At 36.5% G+C, this 14,749-nt stretch overlaps 1 protein-coding gene across 4 annotated transcripts in view; it reads right to left on the bottom strand.

Annotated features, from left to right (window-relative positions):
• Positions 1-1,036: 1,036 nt before the first annotated feature.
• Positions 1,037-14,749, bottom strand: part of SAMHD1 (SAM and HD domain containing deoxynucleoside triphosphate triphosphohydrolase 1) — a 32,874-nt gene continuing 19,161 nt past the window's right edge. For 2 of the 4 annotated variants that reach the window (XM_081948585.1, XM_081948588.1), the window contains exons 7-16: positions 14,560-14,715; positions 13,537-13,637; positions 12,369-12,477; positions 11,697-11,788; positions 8,874-8,989; positions 7,913-8,052; positions 4,192-4,287; positions 3,757-3,861; positions 2,983-3,120; positions 1,037-2,576 (exon numbers count right to left, since the gene is read on the bottom strand). In XM_081948585.1, the coding sequence (XP_081804711.1) occupies positions 2,457-2,576; positions 2,983-3,120; positions 3,757-3,861; positions 4,192-4,287; positions 7,913-8,052; positions 8,874-8,989; positions 11,697-11,788; positions 12,369-12,477; positions 13,537-13,637; positions 14,560-14,715 (1,173 nt within the window). In that variant the 3' untranslated portion in view covers positions 1,037-2,456. The remainder of the gene's footprint in view (positions 2,577-2,982; positions 3,121-3,756; positions 3,862-4,191; positions 4,288-7,912; positions 8,053-8,873; positions 8,990-11,696; positions 11,789-12,368; positions 12,478-13,536; positions 13,638-14,559; positions 14,716-14,749) is intronic. The other 2 variants (XM_081948586.1, XM_081948587.1) reach the window with 2 other exon arrangements.

Genomic DNA, 14,749 nt, shown 5'->3' with positions numbered 1-14,749 from the left:
CGCACTACAGGCATGACCCCTCCCATTTTTACATGCTTTTTTCGCCCTTCCCATGATCCAGAGGCTTTATAGGAGCCTGGGGAGGGCGAAAACAGCCTCCCCCGCCCCCCCGGACGCCCTGCAGAGGCGTCAGCGAAGCCTCTGGACAGTCTCTGAAGCCTTCGTAGAGCTCAAAACGATCCTCCGGTTTGCTCGGAGGGTTGTTTTGAGCACTCCGAAGGCTTCAGGGACTGCGCAGAGGCTTCCCTGATGCCTCCGCAGGTCTTCCGGGGGGGCAGGGGAGGCTGTTTTTGCCCTCCCCAGACTCCTATAAAGCCTCTGGAGCCTGGGGAGGGCGAAAAATGGCTTTTAAAAAGGGTGAACTCAGCTGGCCAGCGCGCTTAATAATTAAGGCATAAAGCGGCAGGATGTTGTTGCTGATTGAAATATTCACCGGTTGATATTCAAATTCAGATTATAAAAGTTAAAGTTAGGTTGGATTGAGTATTTTATTAACTAAATTCTATTCTCAATGTAACAAGGGAGAGGATGTCCATCAATTCCTTACAAGCGCCTTCATATCAGTGGTATGAAAGGTAATGCAAGTGCTGCCGAAGGAATGCATGAAAATCACTTTTGTTTTCTCCAGTGGGAATATGTATCTATCTTCTCTACCACAGAAACAATGGTTCATGGAAGAGCAAATCTGTAGCCAATCCATCATATTTTAAAATTTAAAAAGTAGAATTCTTCTGAAACTTACTCAGATTCGTTGAATGGCCCAAACAAAAATTATACTTTAGAATTACATATTAGTTCTTGCAATTAACAGAAACACTATGTTATTGTATAAAGTACATATTGTAGAACTTGGTAAAGAAACAACATACTGTTCTAAACAAATAATCCATATCTTATTACTACAAGAAATAAAAAATGTGTTCATGTTGGCTTCAGAGAAGCTGGAAATTTTTTCCTCTTACAGTTCCTTTTTGTCTCTTTATGGTTCAACATAATTTTCTTGTGTTTCATTGAAAGCATGAGACCTATATTGTTTTATAATTGTTTCTTTTATTAAAATAATGATCAAAATATAACTTTAAAATATTGTAATATTTATTGTGCTAATGAATATTTAGCTCTAAATCAACATACATTCACCAGCTGTCATGATTAAAAGAGTTAAGGAATTATGGAATAGTCCCTTTATATAGAAAATATATGAATTTCAAGCAAGTAGCACAAGATCTCCCCCCCCCCCTTCTTAAGTTTATTTTATATATTTACTCAGAATATATATGAAACTATGGAGTTTATTCACTGATTCATTTCACAATTGATGATTTGCACTAGTGGAAAGAATGTTTCTGCAGCAGGATTTGCTGCTCCAGAATGGAGTACATCCACATATGCAAAGCTAGTTGACATTACTTTCAATGAAGCAGTACACAGTGACAGGATGCCCTAAACCCACATCAATTGAGAAAATGTATCCTCTGGCTGGTATTGCTCCACCTAGGATTAGGACAGAAGTAGCAACAGTTGCTGAGAGAACCAAACGAATGATCTCCGACATCCTCTGAATGGATATGTGCCCCAAACCCGTTGACTTAGATCTAGGAAGAAGTTTTATGGCAGAAGCAATTAGAAGATGGGAGGACAGAATTAATGGAACAAGAAATAATCTCGAAAGAAGACACAGCTGAGGGATTTGATCTCCCTATGTTACTTGGAAGACATTGAGAATGGGAGTACCTAAAAGTAAAATCAACATGCTCAGGTGGGGGTTGCTAGTGGATAACAACATGCGGTATGGAAGTGGGGAGAGGCGGAGTTCAGCCCATTTGTTAGTCTGTTAATTACTACCAGTATAATGCACTAAAAGTGATTTGTTTCTGGTCAAAAAGGTAGCATCAATCTGTAAGTTTAAGGTTTGATCTAGACACGAAATAAATAACAATCACTTAGGTCTATTTACTATAACCTCTCTCCCCGTCCCTTGAGGAAGCCTTTCTAAAATGGGGGAGGGGGGCACATTTCAAACAGTTCAGGAGAAAATAAACCCTAATGAAAATTGCTTACCCCTCCTTGTGCACATTTGGAGAGTTTACACTTATAAAGCTAATGCTGAATTCAGTTAAGTATTCAGATAATTTTAGAAAAAAGATTTATATCGTAAAACTGAAATCTATCTGTAAGTTTCTTGATTTTTAAACCCTGAGGCATTTTTGTAGGTTTGCTATATAAACAAGTGATGTTTATCTTAAATTAACACTAAAATAGTGTTGATAAATTATTTCGCTTTTCTCAAAATCGCAGTAATATACAATTTTGTGAACAGATCTACAGGTATTTCCCACGGCAGTTTTTCAAAGGCACCATGCAGGCTTACTCTGTAATTTTACAGAATATCTTTTGAAGAAAATTTGGCTAGAATACATGCACACACACAGAACTGAAGGAATGTACTAACTCACTTAAAAAAGTTTCATTTTACAATGTAAACCACTACTGTTCCTGTTTGAATCCTGATTTTCATCATCCTTATTCCACCCTTTTTTCATTGGAGTAAGTTCGGGAGCAACCACATCACCATCCTATCAAATAATAATAAAAAAGAAAGAAATTAAGTTTTGCATTTCGGATCAACTGTTAAGATATTTTGTCATCTTCTGACAATTGAAATAAATATGTGTACATTTAAGGGATAAAATATTATCAGGACTGACGTATCCCTGTGCATGGGATAAATCATGATTTTTAAAAATTCACAATCATCTTTTTCATTGCTGTTAATGAAAATACCAATTTTATGTAAATAACATTTTAATTTCTAGTAAGTTCATTAATATAATTAATATAGCACATGAGCAGGATTTGTGTCTTACCAATGCTTATTGCAGTAGCCCATTAAAAAGCACACAGTAAAGAATTACACTTTCCAAAATTTTCAGGAGGATGGTGCATTGTAAGTGTACCCTCATTCACGTGTGAACGTCTTACCCGTGGTTTAGTAAAATCCTTATCCATACACCACTGAACAAAGTATTTTGTAGCAGCCTCAATTATGTTTGTATCCTTTTTTTTACAATAAACTCTGATGATCTGCTCTGCAAATTTTTCTGGGAGCAGCTGTGAAACCTTAAAGACAGAAATAATTAAAACGCTAAACTTCAACATTCGTGATCTTTCCCAAGCAGTAAAAAAAAACCATTATAAAAGGAGCATCCAATACAATCATGATAGAGCTGGTGTAGAGGATTCACCCTTAAAAACAAAATATCATTACAGGTAATACATGACTTATGACCAGTTGTTTACCGACTGTTCAAAGTTACAAAGAAACCTCCAAAAAGTACTTTTGATCCAGATTTGAAGCTGCTATGGCTGTTCTCCTCCCCAGTCACATATCATATTTTGGGTACTCAGCAACTGGTCCACATTTATGGTTATTTGCACAATCCTACAGTCACATAACTATTTTACATTTTTTTTCAGCAACCGGTTGATTTGCTTCTGATTTCAGGCAAAAAATGGCTGAGGACAAAGGATTCACTTAATGATTGCAGGATTTGCACTACAACCACAAGGTTCATGCTACAACAGCTAAAAAACCCCACTGTAAACTCAGATATGATCACATGATAACCTCATGACTTCGGAACATAATCCTGGGCTCAATTATGCTCATAAATCCAGGACCACCTGCAATATAGTGGCTATTTTAAAACCAACACATTAAACTGGCAAAACCAAGCACTCCCATTTTTTACTTACTTGTTCTCTTGTGATTTTAACTGCCTGAGTGATGTCAGACTTGCAGTAAAAGCGAACACTATTGATAGGGTTCCTTTTTTTCATTCCATAATCCATATCGATAACCTTTATGTATAGGACAAAATCAAAATAAAGCGCGCTTAATAATTTATATACATACACCTTAAGAAAGCAAGGTAAGATATTCTATAAAAAAAATAAAAACCAAACCTGAGCTTGGTTGTTTTCTTGCAGATGTTTCATTACCCAAACTAAATAACATCATCACTGCTAATGATCAGTGGTAGCACTGACAATGTTACCTAGTTTGGGTAATGAAGCATCTTCAACAAAAACGAGCAAGCTCAGACAGCACTAAGAACCCCTCATTTCAACCCTGAGCTACAGATATTCTCCTTAACCGGTAAAACAAAACCAAAAAAGCATCTTACTTACATCAACAATAAAATCTTCAGCCTTCAGTTCCACATCTACAGAGATTGTCTTAGGTTTGGAATTAACAATTTCCGCTCGCAATCCATCATACTCTTCCTGGAAGGCATAACATTTTTAACTTTTCATTGAGTCAGCAGGTAACAGTAATTTCAGAAACTTGATAAATACCTAGAAAAATATTTGAGTTATGTGTATCATTTACTGCAACAAATATATACTTGCTATAGCAGTATATCTATATACTGATATCATCTATGTACATGAATATCTATATTTATATAATTTTCAAAATTAGAAATTTTCGGGAATTAGATCAATACAATACAATACAATAGTAGAGTTGGAAGGGACCTTGGAGGTCTTCTAGTCCAACCCCCTGCCTAGGCAGGAAACCCTATACCGACAAATGGCTATCCAACATATTCTTAAAGACTTCCAGTGTTGGGGCATTCACAACTTCTGGAGGCAAGCTGTTCCGCTGATTAATTGTTCTAACTGTCAGGAAGTTTCTCCTCAGTTCTAAGTTGCTTCTCTCCTTGATTAGTTTCCACCCATTGCTTCTTGTTCTACCCTCAGGTGCCTTGGAGAATAGCTTGACTCCCTCTTCTTTGTGGCAACCCCTGAGATATTGGAACACTGCTAGATCAAAAGCCATCTGTATTGGCAAGAGAATTCTGAGTTCTTCAGGTGGACTGAAGTTGGAAGTGAAGTTAATCTCCATTACAAAGAGAAGGCAAATATGGGTTGGTGTATTTTAGTATTTGTTATTTCATGATAAAAATGTACGATAACATTTTCTTGAAAATATACAGTATGTAATTAAAGTATGGATTAAACTAAAGTATGGCTCATATGACCTAGCAGCCTCTAAGGTACCTGCAGTATTAAGATGCAGCTTATGAATGAAAAGCAACGATTCAATTTTACAAAAAGAAAAATAAGAAGATTCGTTATATATAGCACTCTGGAATGAAGAATTGGAAAATCCACAATCTAATGTATCATTAAGAAACACAAAACATAATGATTAAATATAAAATTAATTTATTGGAAAATTCATTTTTGAAATAAAGGTTTGGGGGAGGGTTTTTTTTTAGTGTCTTGTACCTTACTAAAAGGTAAGTATGAGGTATATGCCTTTTGAGAGCCTGTGTGCCTGCCCAGCAATTTAATTCTACTGCTAGTTCCAATAGAAGTTACTGTTTGTCTTGTATGTATACATGCAAATGGAAACTGCAGTCATGCTAAATGAGCTGCTTTATTGTTTGAGGAGATGTTTCATTTGGGCCAATTCACAAAGTATTCAATTATCACTTTTGAATACTTTGCAAAACTTAAGAATGAATAATAAGCTATACTACAAGAGTTGTAAATATAACATTTGGCTCCAGACAGCAATTTTTAATCTTTTGTGCAAACAATTAAAGAAAACAGCTCCAAGTCAATTTATCCAAGAGAGAAAATTAAAGGCACCAATAGAACGAATATAGATGAGCAATTGTCTTTTTTATTCCCTGTGATGGCTGTCTGCCTTAGACATTTTAATTAACTCATTGAAAATTCTGTTGCAAAGGGAAAAAGTCCTACGTAATCCAGTCTGTCTCAACTAATTGCAAAGGGATTTTTCAATGTTCAAAAACATTTTTTTCCTACAAGTTCACTACCTAGTAATTACAAAAGGCTGCCACCTCATCTTTTCCTGTGCAACTGGGATGAAAGGGCTCATTTCTGTGATTTTCTACGACCCAAACACTGAAACATTAGTTCTGATTAGACCAGGGGTGTCCAAACTTGGGAACTTTAAGACTTGTGGACTTCAACTTCCAGAATTCCCCAGCCAGCCATGCTGGCTGGGGAATTCTGGGAGTTGAAGTCCACAAGTCTTAAAGTTCTCAAGTTTGGACACCCCTGGATTAGACAATCCTTGCCCTGTTGCCTTATTGTTTCAGAAATATTTCTTTAACCTGAAGAAGGAATAAAGTTGGGGGGGTGGGGAGCAGTCAAAATAGAAGCAACTGCTTCTAATTTCCTACTGCCTTCCCCATTTAGTTTCCTTCTGGGAATCTGTCAAGGAACATTGGAAATCTCTCTCTCTCCCCTCCCATTTCCTTCTCTTCCCTTTCAGGTAGGCAGATAAGAGACTGCTGCTGCATGGAGGGGAAAGTGAGGGACTGTGAGACTGGCTCAGAAACTGTCAGAGAAGCTTGAAAATAAAGATCATATAAGATAGCAGCCATGACTTTCCAAAATTTTATCCCTTGGGAGTCATGGGCCTCAGATTTTGGAAGCATTCTGTAAGTTAGTCCATTTGAAGTAACTTGGTTCAGAAATTGTTGTCCTATGATGCACCATTTCATCCAATTAAATGACACGAGAGTTTTATTAGTATAGAAATGGAGCACTGAAGCTATTAAGAATTCTGTTTAAAGGTTATCCACCTTTAAAACTCTACATGGCACAGTCCAAGGTTATCTGCAAGATCGCCTTTTTTCTAAAGACATCCACCCGTCTTACCAGGTCTGATAGGTTGGGCACAGTTCTCATCCCTTCCCCAAAACATTGCTACTTTATGGGAGCGAGGAAGCATGTATTTTTTGTGGCAGTCCCTGTCCTATGGAACACTCTTCTCCCTGAAGTTGGCCAGGCCTCTACTCTCCTAGCTTTCAAAAAACCACTGAAGACCTGGCTTTTTCTCCAAGTGCTGGGATAGGATGAGTGACTGCTAGAAGCTTGACTGGATGCCAGGTTTTTTTTGCTTATAATGTTTATTGTTTAATAATAATAATAATAATAATAATAATAATAATAATAATAATAATAATAATAATAATAATAATAATAATAATTTTATTTGATTAGCCGCAACCCTCTCCCGAAGGACTCGGGGCGGCGTACAATCAAAACAGATAAAATACAGATAAAGACAAACATATATACATAAAGAACAAAGACATATACATGTGCATGGAGGAGGTAGACTCATAAGTGAAAGACAATTAAAAAACACAATTTAAAATCCCATTAAATAAAATTACTGAATTAAAAAACCCATCAGGAGCGTTATGAAGTTATGATTGAGCCAGGCCGGCTATTTGGAATAGGTGGGTCTTGAGCTTTATACGGAAGGAGCGGAGGTCAGTAGTGGTCCTAATATCCGGGGGGAGGTCATTCCACAGGGCTGGGCCCGCCACAGAGAAGGCTCTGCTCCTAGGCGCCGCCCCATGGCACTGTCTGGTGGACGGCACCTGGAGAAGTCCCTCTCTGTGCGAGCGGATGGGTCGTAGGGATGTATGGGGCAGAATACGATCCCGCAGGTAACTAGGTCCTGAGCCATGGAGCGCTTTAAAGATCGTAATCAAGACCTTTAATGAGTTTTTATGTGGTTTATATTCTTGATTGAGAGCTACCCAGAGTTTGGTATAAGATGGGCAATTATAAAAATGTTTTAAATAAAATACATGTATACATAAACATGTACCATTTTGCACCATCATATCAGAAGTAGCAATACACTGGTTCCTGCAACATTTTTAGATGCCCTCTAGTCATCGTTCCCTATTTTTAATGATCCAAGTCTCAAAATACTGCCAAACTTTATGAATCTTATGAGAGATTTATATTTAGAAAATATGAAAGATATAGAAAATGAATGATTGTTCAATTATTATAGCTAAATGAATTCATACAATTAAATGATTTAACCAGTGCAAATTGTCTCAACCTTTTTAATTTCCTTGCCCTCTGGTGCCTGCGTTTCTCCCAAGCATTTAAAGAGATCGCGCTGCTGTATTTTACACAGAATTTCGCGTGCATCACTCAGCTCTGGTTCATCAGAATGTAGAATCTTCAAAAAGATGTCATCTGCCAGAGAGCATTATATAAATAATTATTCTCACATATATTTTGTTAACGATTTCAATAATAAACAATAATGCAAACTAAAAGAAAGAAAAGAGAATAGAAAGAACAAAATGTGGGGAAAAAAATAAAGAAAATGAAGCGAAATAAAGAAGTGACTTCCAACTTTCATTACAAGTATAGACAAATTTAGTAACGCTTCACCTCTTATATGGCAACAAATAGATAGCTCTTTATCCCAAAACCCATTCCATATCTATAAGCAAACCCATAAAACAGCAAATTTTCAATCCTGGTGTCATCAAAAAATCTGTAAAGGGTTGCCAGAACTTTGTAACAAAGTCTAGTTTTAACCTTGATCAAGTAAACCAACCTGTCGTTTATTCACCAGTTCTTCAGTCTTTGCTACAATCATCAGTTCTTCCTTAATGCCTTAATTATTAAAGCTAACTAAATATTTTTATATCCATGAAAAAATATAAGACTTCTTTTTCCAACTCTAAAATGGCAACCAGTAACCTCCCAACAAACAGAAAATGCTCGTTGTATTCACGACTTTTAATCCAACTGAAGAATATCACTCACAAAATGGAGGAACAACAGGGTAAGATCGTTTTTCTCATTCTCTAATTCCACAAACCCTTCTGAACTGTGGATTACATAACTGGAGTAGCCTGCAGAAATACCTGGTTTTTATAAAGGATTTGCAGTTTCGGTGGAAACACTGTTACAGTATGATAGCACCTTGCTACAAAACTGAAACCTGAGAAAAATACTTCTCATGCTTAGTGTAGTAAGAATTTCTGGAGAATCCACACATTCACCTGTCAGCTTGGTGTAGGCTTGCATGTTTTCCATTGCTGTAGAGATCTGGAACATTTTTCCACCTGAACCCTTTATTTTGATATGTGGATCAGCCTTTAGAAAGGCATCAGTAATCCTAATATGAAATAGATGATACAAATTGGAAATTATTAAAAACTGTATTTTCAGAAACTCTATATTTAATTATACTTAAATATAAACAATATTTACCTTCTTCAATGAAATCTACTTTGACAATGATTAAGAGAGAAGGGAAAGGGTTTGTACAATTGAACTATATTAGCAGAGAAAAAGTTAATTGGCTAGATTAATTGATTAAAAATCTTTTGAGAAATCAATGACTCTTCTAAGTATATTAACTGCACACAATTTATTTATAAAAAGTACAGATGGATATCAAACCTTATTGAAGCAGCATTTTCCTCCCTAATCATGTAGAGATATGATTTCTTCAAATAATATCTTGTTCATTGCAAATATATGCAAATTTAAAACTATTAAAATGCATATTTTTATAAGTATTGATTTAATTAACAACTACCATTGCTGGGAGAAAGTGGCAAGAAGATGACAAGCAACAGGGAGAAAGCAGAACTATTTAACTCATGTTTTGCATCTGTCTTTACACAAAGGGATAAAACAATCCAACCTATCAAAAGCAGCACCACAAAAATCAGATTAGGAACACAAATTGAAATAGGGAAGAAAATGGTAAGTGAGCACCTGTCTACCCTAGACGAGTTCAAATCACCAGGACCAGATGGATTACACCCCAGGGTTCTGAAGGAACTAGCAGACGAGATCTCAGAACCACTGAATTATATCTTTCAGAGATCCTGGAACACCGAGGACCTACCAGAGGACTGGAAAAGAGCTGATGTGGTTCCCATCTTCAAAAAAGGGAAAAAATTAGATCCAGGAAACTACAGACCTATCAGCCTGACCTCAATACCAGGAAAGATTCTGGAAAAAATAATCAAGCAACGAATTTGCGAACACCTAGAAACAAACAAAGTAATAGCCAAAAGCCAACATGGATTTGTCAAAAACAGATCATGCCAGACTAATCTTATTGCATTCTTTGATAATGTGACAAAATTAGTGGACCAGAGGAATGCCGTCGATATAGTTTATTTGGACTTCAGTAAGGCTTTTGATAAGGTAGACCATAACCTACTACTAGATAAAGTAGAAGAATGTGGGTTAGACAGCATCACCACCAGATGGATTCGTAACTGGCTGACCAACCGCACTCAACGTGTAGTCCTCAATGGAACTGCATCTACATGGAGGGAAGTATGCAGTGGAGTACCCCAAGGCTCTGTTTTAGGCCCAGTACTCTTCAACATCTTCATCAATAATTTGGATGAGGGAATAAATGGGGAACTCATCAAATTTGCAGATGACACCAAGCTGGCAGGAATAGCCAACACTCCAGAAGATAGGCTTAAGATACAGAAGGATCTTGACAAACTTGAACATTGAGCACTATCGAATAAAATGAAATTCAATGGTGAAAAGAGTAAGGTTCTACATTTAGGTAAGAAAAACGGAATGCCCAGGTACAGTATAGATGATACCTTGCTCAGTAGTAGTAACTGTGAAAGGGATCTTGGAGTCCTAGTGGACAACCATTTAAATATGAGCCAGCAGTGTGCAGCAGCTGCCAAAAAAGCCAACACAGTTCTAGGCTGCATCAACAGAGGGATAGAATCAAGATCACGTGAAGTGTTAATACCACTTTATAATGCCTTGGTAAGGCCACACTTGGAATACCGCATTCAGTTCTGGTCGCCATGATGTAAAAAAGATGTGGAGACTCTAGAAAGAGTGCAGAGAAGAGCAACAAAGATGATTAGGGGACTGGAGACTAAAACATATGAAGAACGGTTGCAGGAACTGGGTATGTTTAGCTTAAGAGAAAGAAGGACTAGGGGAGACATGATAGCATTGTTCCAATATCTCAGGGGTTGCCACAAAGAAGAGGGAGTCAAACTATTCTCCAAGGCACCCGAGGGTAGAACAAGAAGCAATGGGTGGAAACTAATCAAGGAGAGAAGCAACTTAGAACTGAGGAGAAATTTCCTGACAGTTAGAACAATTAATCAGTGGAACAGCTTGCCTCCAGAAGTTGTGAATGCCCCAACACTGGAAGTCTTTAAGAAGATGTTGGATAGCTATTGACCTAGTTACTTGCGGGATCGCATCCTCCCACATACATCCCTGCGGCCAATTCGCTCACACAGGGAGGGACTTCTCCTGGTGCCGTCCACTAGGCAATGCCAACGGGCGACACCAAGGAGTAGGGCCTTCTCTGTGATGGGCCCAACCCTCTGGAATGACCTCCCCCCCGACATTAGAACCACTTCTGACCTCCGCTCCTTCCGGCAAAAATTGAAGACTCACCTGTTCCGATTAGCAGGCCTGGCATAATTACAACTGTCCCTCCTGGCAAATGTATTATTATCTGGTTATCTTAGGGTTTTTTAATCTGTTGTGTCTGTTTTAGGGATTTTAAAAAATTATATTTATTTAGCTTTGTACAGTTCTTTTAATTGCATTTTAACCTCCTCCAAACTGTACATATTTAATTTTTTATTGTATTTTTGTGATATTCTCTATGGACTGTACACCGCCCCGAGTCCCTTCTGGGAGAGGGGGCGGTCTAGAAGCACAAATAAATTGAAATTGAAATTTGTCTGAAACGGTAGAGGGTTTCCTGCCTAGGCAGGGGGTTGGACTAGAAGACCTCCAAGGTCCCTTCCAACTCTACTATTGTATTGTATTTTATTGTACCACAGAGTAGATCCTTTCAAACTTACATGGTTTCAATAATGTTGCCAACTTTGTGCTGATACGCTCTGCGGTGCAGACAGTTTCGTGTGTGGAACATGTCATACAAATTTCCAACCTCCTTTTAAATATAAAACATATTATGTATCTGTTATTAAAACTATAGTTGCAAAACAACACAGCATTGAGGGTAGTATTAACCAACTAATTCACAAAACTGTCCACTTGCAAAATCTCTGACTAATTTTAATGGTCAGTAATAATACGCTCTCCAAATGCTTGTTCCTTAGATATCCAGAAATGAATTCTGATGACTCTTTTGAAGAAATAGGGGACATTTCTGGAACATTATGAATAAAATATTTACTATGTAATGCTATATATCAAGAGTTTATACTTCTCATTCCATTCATAGCTTCTCATAAGTCTAAAAAGGATCATTCCCAGATAAATGTTTATTATTGCAATCTTATTATATCAATTTTACTATAAGTTCCTCATATTGGTTTGTTTTTCTAAATAGTAATAGTGTGTTTTTTTAAAAAAAAAACCTGCTCTTGAACACAGTAATACAATGACCGTTACAAAAAAATTGTATGAGAGTTCTACAAAGATAAAATTATTTTAATCAGTAAAAAATTATCCAAGAGAGATACTTTTGTGAAATAAACAAAATACACAATCTGTCCAAGGGAAGTTACCTTGTCGCGGGTACAAATATGCATCATATCTTCCACTTGGCACACTCGAGCAAATTTAATGAAGCGCTCATGATCAAAATTGTTTTGAATTCCAAGATGATAACAATCCCTGAATATATTCCAAGAAGACAAATAAGACCATTCAATTATAATTTTTTAAAATCTAGTTTGCACATGAATACATTTACAATGAGTCTAATAAATATTATTGCACACAAATTAATATACAGTACTGATTTAAAATATTATTTATGGAAAGCAAAACAGTAGTAAAATTATTAAACCAAAATAGACAATGAACATGAAACAAATCAGTAATTTCAATGTTTTAGACATTTTTAAAGTTAATTTATCTGATGTTCCTAAGCAGTTTCCCATAATATGAAACAATTCATAAAAGTGGGAATTTTAATTATAAAACAATACATACACACACACACACTTTTAAAGTCATAGCTATCATCTGACTAACATTCTTTCTCATTTTCCACCATATTGTTCTCTACTATGAATTACAGATCCACAAGTATCATTTCCCTCAGAAAAACATGAAATGTAGACTGGTCAGGATGCTTATTTTTACTCAAGCTTCCTCTGCAGCTTTTTGATATATATTATTCTGCAGAATCAATAGGGATAGTGCTACCAGTCAAGATATTGTAGAGGTAGAATGAAAATAATTGAAAATTGACATCTGTAGTGATATCAACTTACTTTACAGAGAACAAAATTTGATACCAACCTAGTGGCTTATCAAAATTTTCTCAAAGTGATCCAATTAATAGCTTAGTTTCTTCTTCATTTATTTATTTATTAAAATACATGATGTAATATAGCTTGAGGTAAGACTGAGTTAAGGTCTACCCATTTCTTGCTTACTTTTTAAATATATGAATACAGTATGATATCTTTTGAACGGATACCACATTATATTATTTATTATTTCTGTGTGTGCTTGCTTTTCCATCAAGATGACTAATAATCTAAAATAATACATAATAATACAAATAGCATAAAAACAATTAAAACCACGTAACATTGAAGAAGTCTAACTGCAAAAAAATATACAAAGAAAAAAAGGACTTTGTTGAAGGCATTGTACGCAAAAGTCTTCCAATATCGCTTATAAAAATGTTTTCAAGACCAGTAAATAGTAAAGTTTCCATACCTGGCAAAGTAGTCCCATTTATCAACATCAATGCCACTTGTTTTGTTAGCCACTATTTCGTAAAGAAAACTCTTGTTTTTGGAACGACCACAATAGGGCCACTGGATGAGAAAGACAAAAATGTAAGCAAATGCTGTCTTCTAATTAATATTTGTACCTATTTCATGGTGAAAACAAGTTAAAACAATCAAACCAAGATTTTTTAAGAAGTAACTTTCCAAAGTTTTGCAAATGCCCAAATGATTAATTCATAAAAAATTAAACAGCGGACAGTCCCAGTCCGGCCAATGACAGCGGGGCCTGGGGGCTGAGGTAGCAGCTGTGATGGAAGAAGGGTGGCAGCAGGGGGCAGGACCGTGGCGCAGTGTTGGCATAGGGGGCAGGGCATCAGTGCAGCATGGGAGTGGACAGCAGGGCAGCAGGGACCCTCCACAATAGTCCCAGTTTTTTATGTGGCCCCTTGGGAAAATTAATTGCCCACCCATTATAGACATATTCCATAATTATTCCCATTTCTGTATAATGTCTTTTTAAAAAGTTTTGCACCTTTTTTAACATGCAATGTTTTATTTGTTCTGTCTCCATGTCATATCTGAGTAAGATTTTATATATGGGCCCCGAGTGGGTATCTTAATTCTGTATGACATTTCAAAATTTTCCTACAAGCTCTCCCTCATTTTTTAGTTCAGTTTTTAATTTTACAGCAATGTTTAAAGTAATTCGTATTTTTTATTTGAACAGGATTGGGAAAAAAACATCTATACATCTATTCTAATGATGGCTCTCAACATGTCAGTAAGTAGCATCTTCCATCTTCAGAAATGTCAGGACTAAACCTGGGTCTTTTTGCATGCAACGGTTTGCTCTGCTATTGGACTCCTGCCCTTTACATATTAAAAATAAGTAACTAACTAAAGCTAATGACCTTGCCTTTTGCCCCTTTCCTCTTCTGATCCCCGTTCATTCTAGTGAATTGCACAACATTTAGATAAGATCCAGTGTCATGAAAAAAATGGAACTCACCTCTTTGTCTCCCATTTTCTCCTCAACAGGGCTTGCTATCTGTTCTTTGATAAAATCTATGTCTTTATCAAGCTGGAGACCATACTTTATCATGTCTGGCTCTAAGTTATTGGAATCAATTAAGTGTAGAAACATCTGAACGGAAGCCAGCTCATGCTGTAAAGATAGATAGATAGACAGATAGATAGAT

The sequence above is a fragment of the Natrix helvetica genome (genome assembly GCF_964273705.1).
Source record: "Natrix helvetica genome assembly, chromosome: 3".
Taxonomy (NCBI): Eukaryota; Metazoa; Chordata; class Lepidosauria; order Squamata; family Natricidae; genus Natrix; species Natrix helvetica.
Note: the sequence above shows the minus strand (reverse complement) of the source record. Positions and strands in the feature narration are given on the sequence as shown.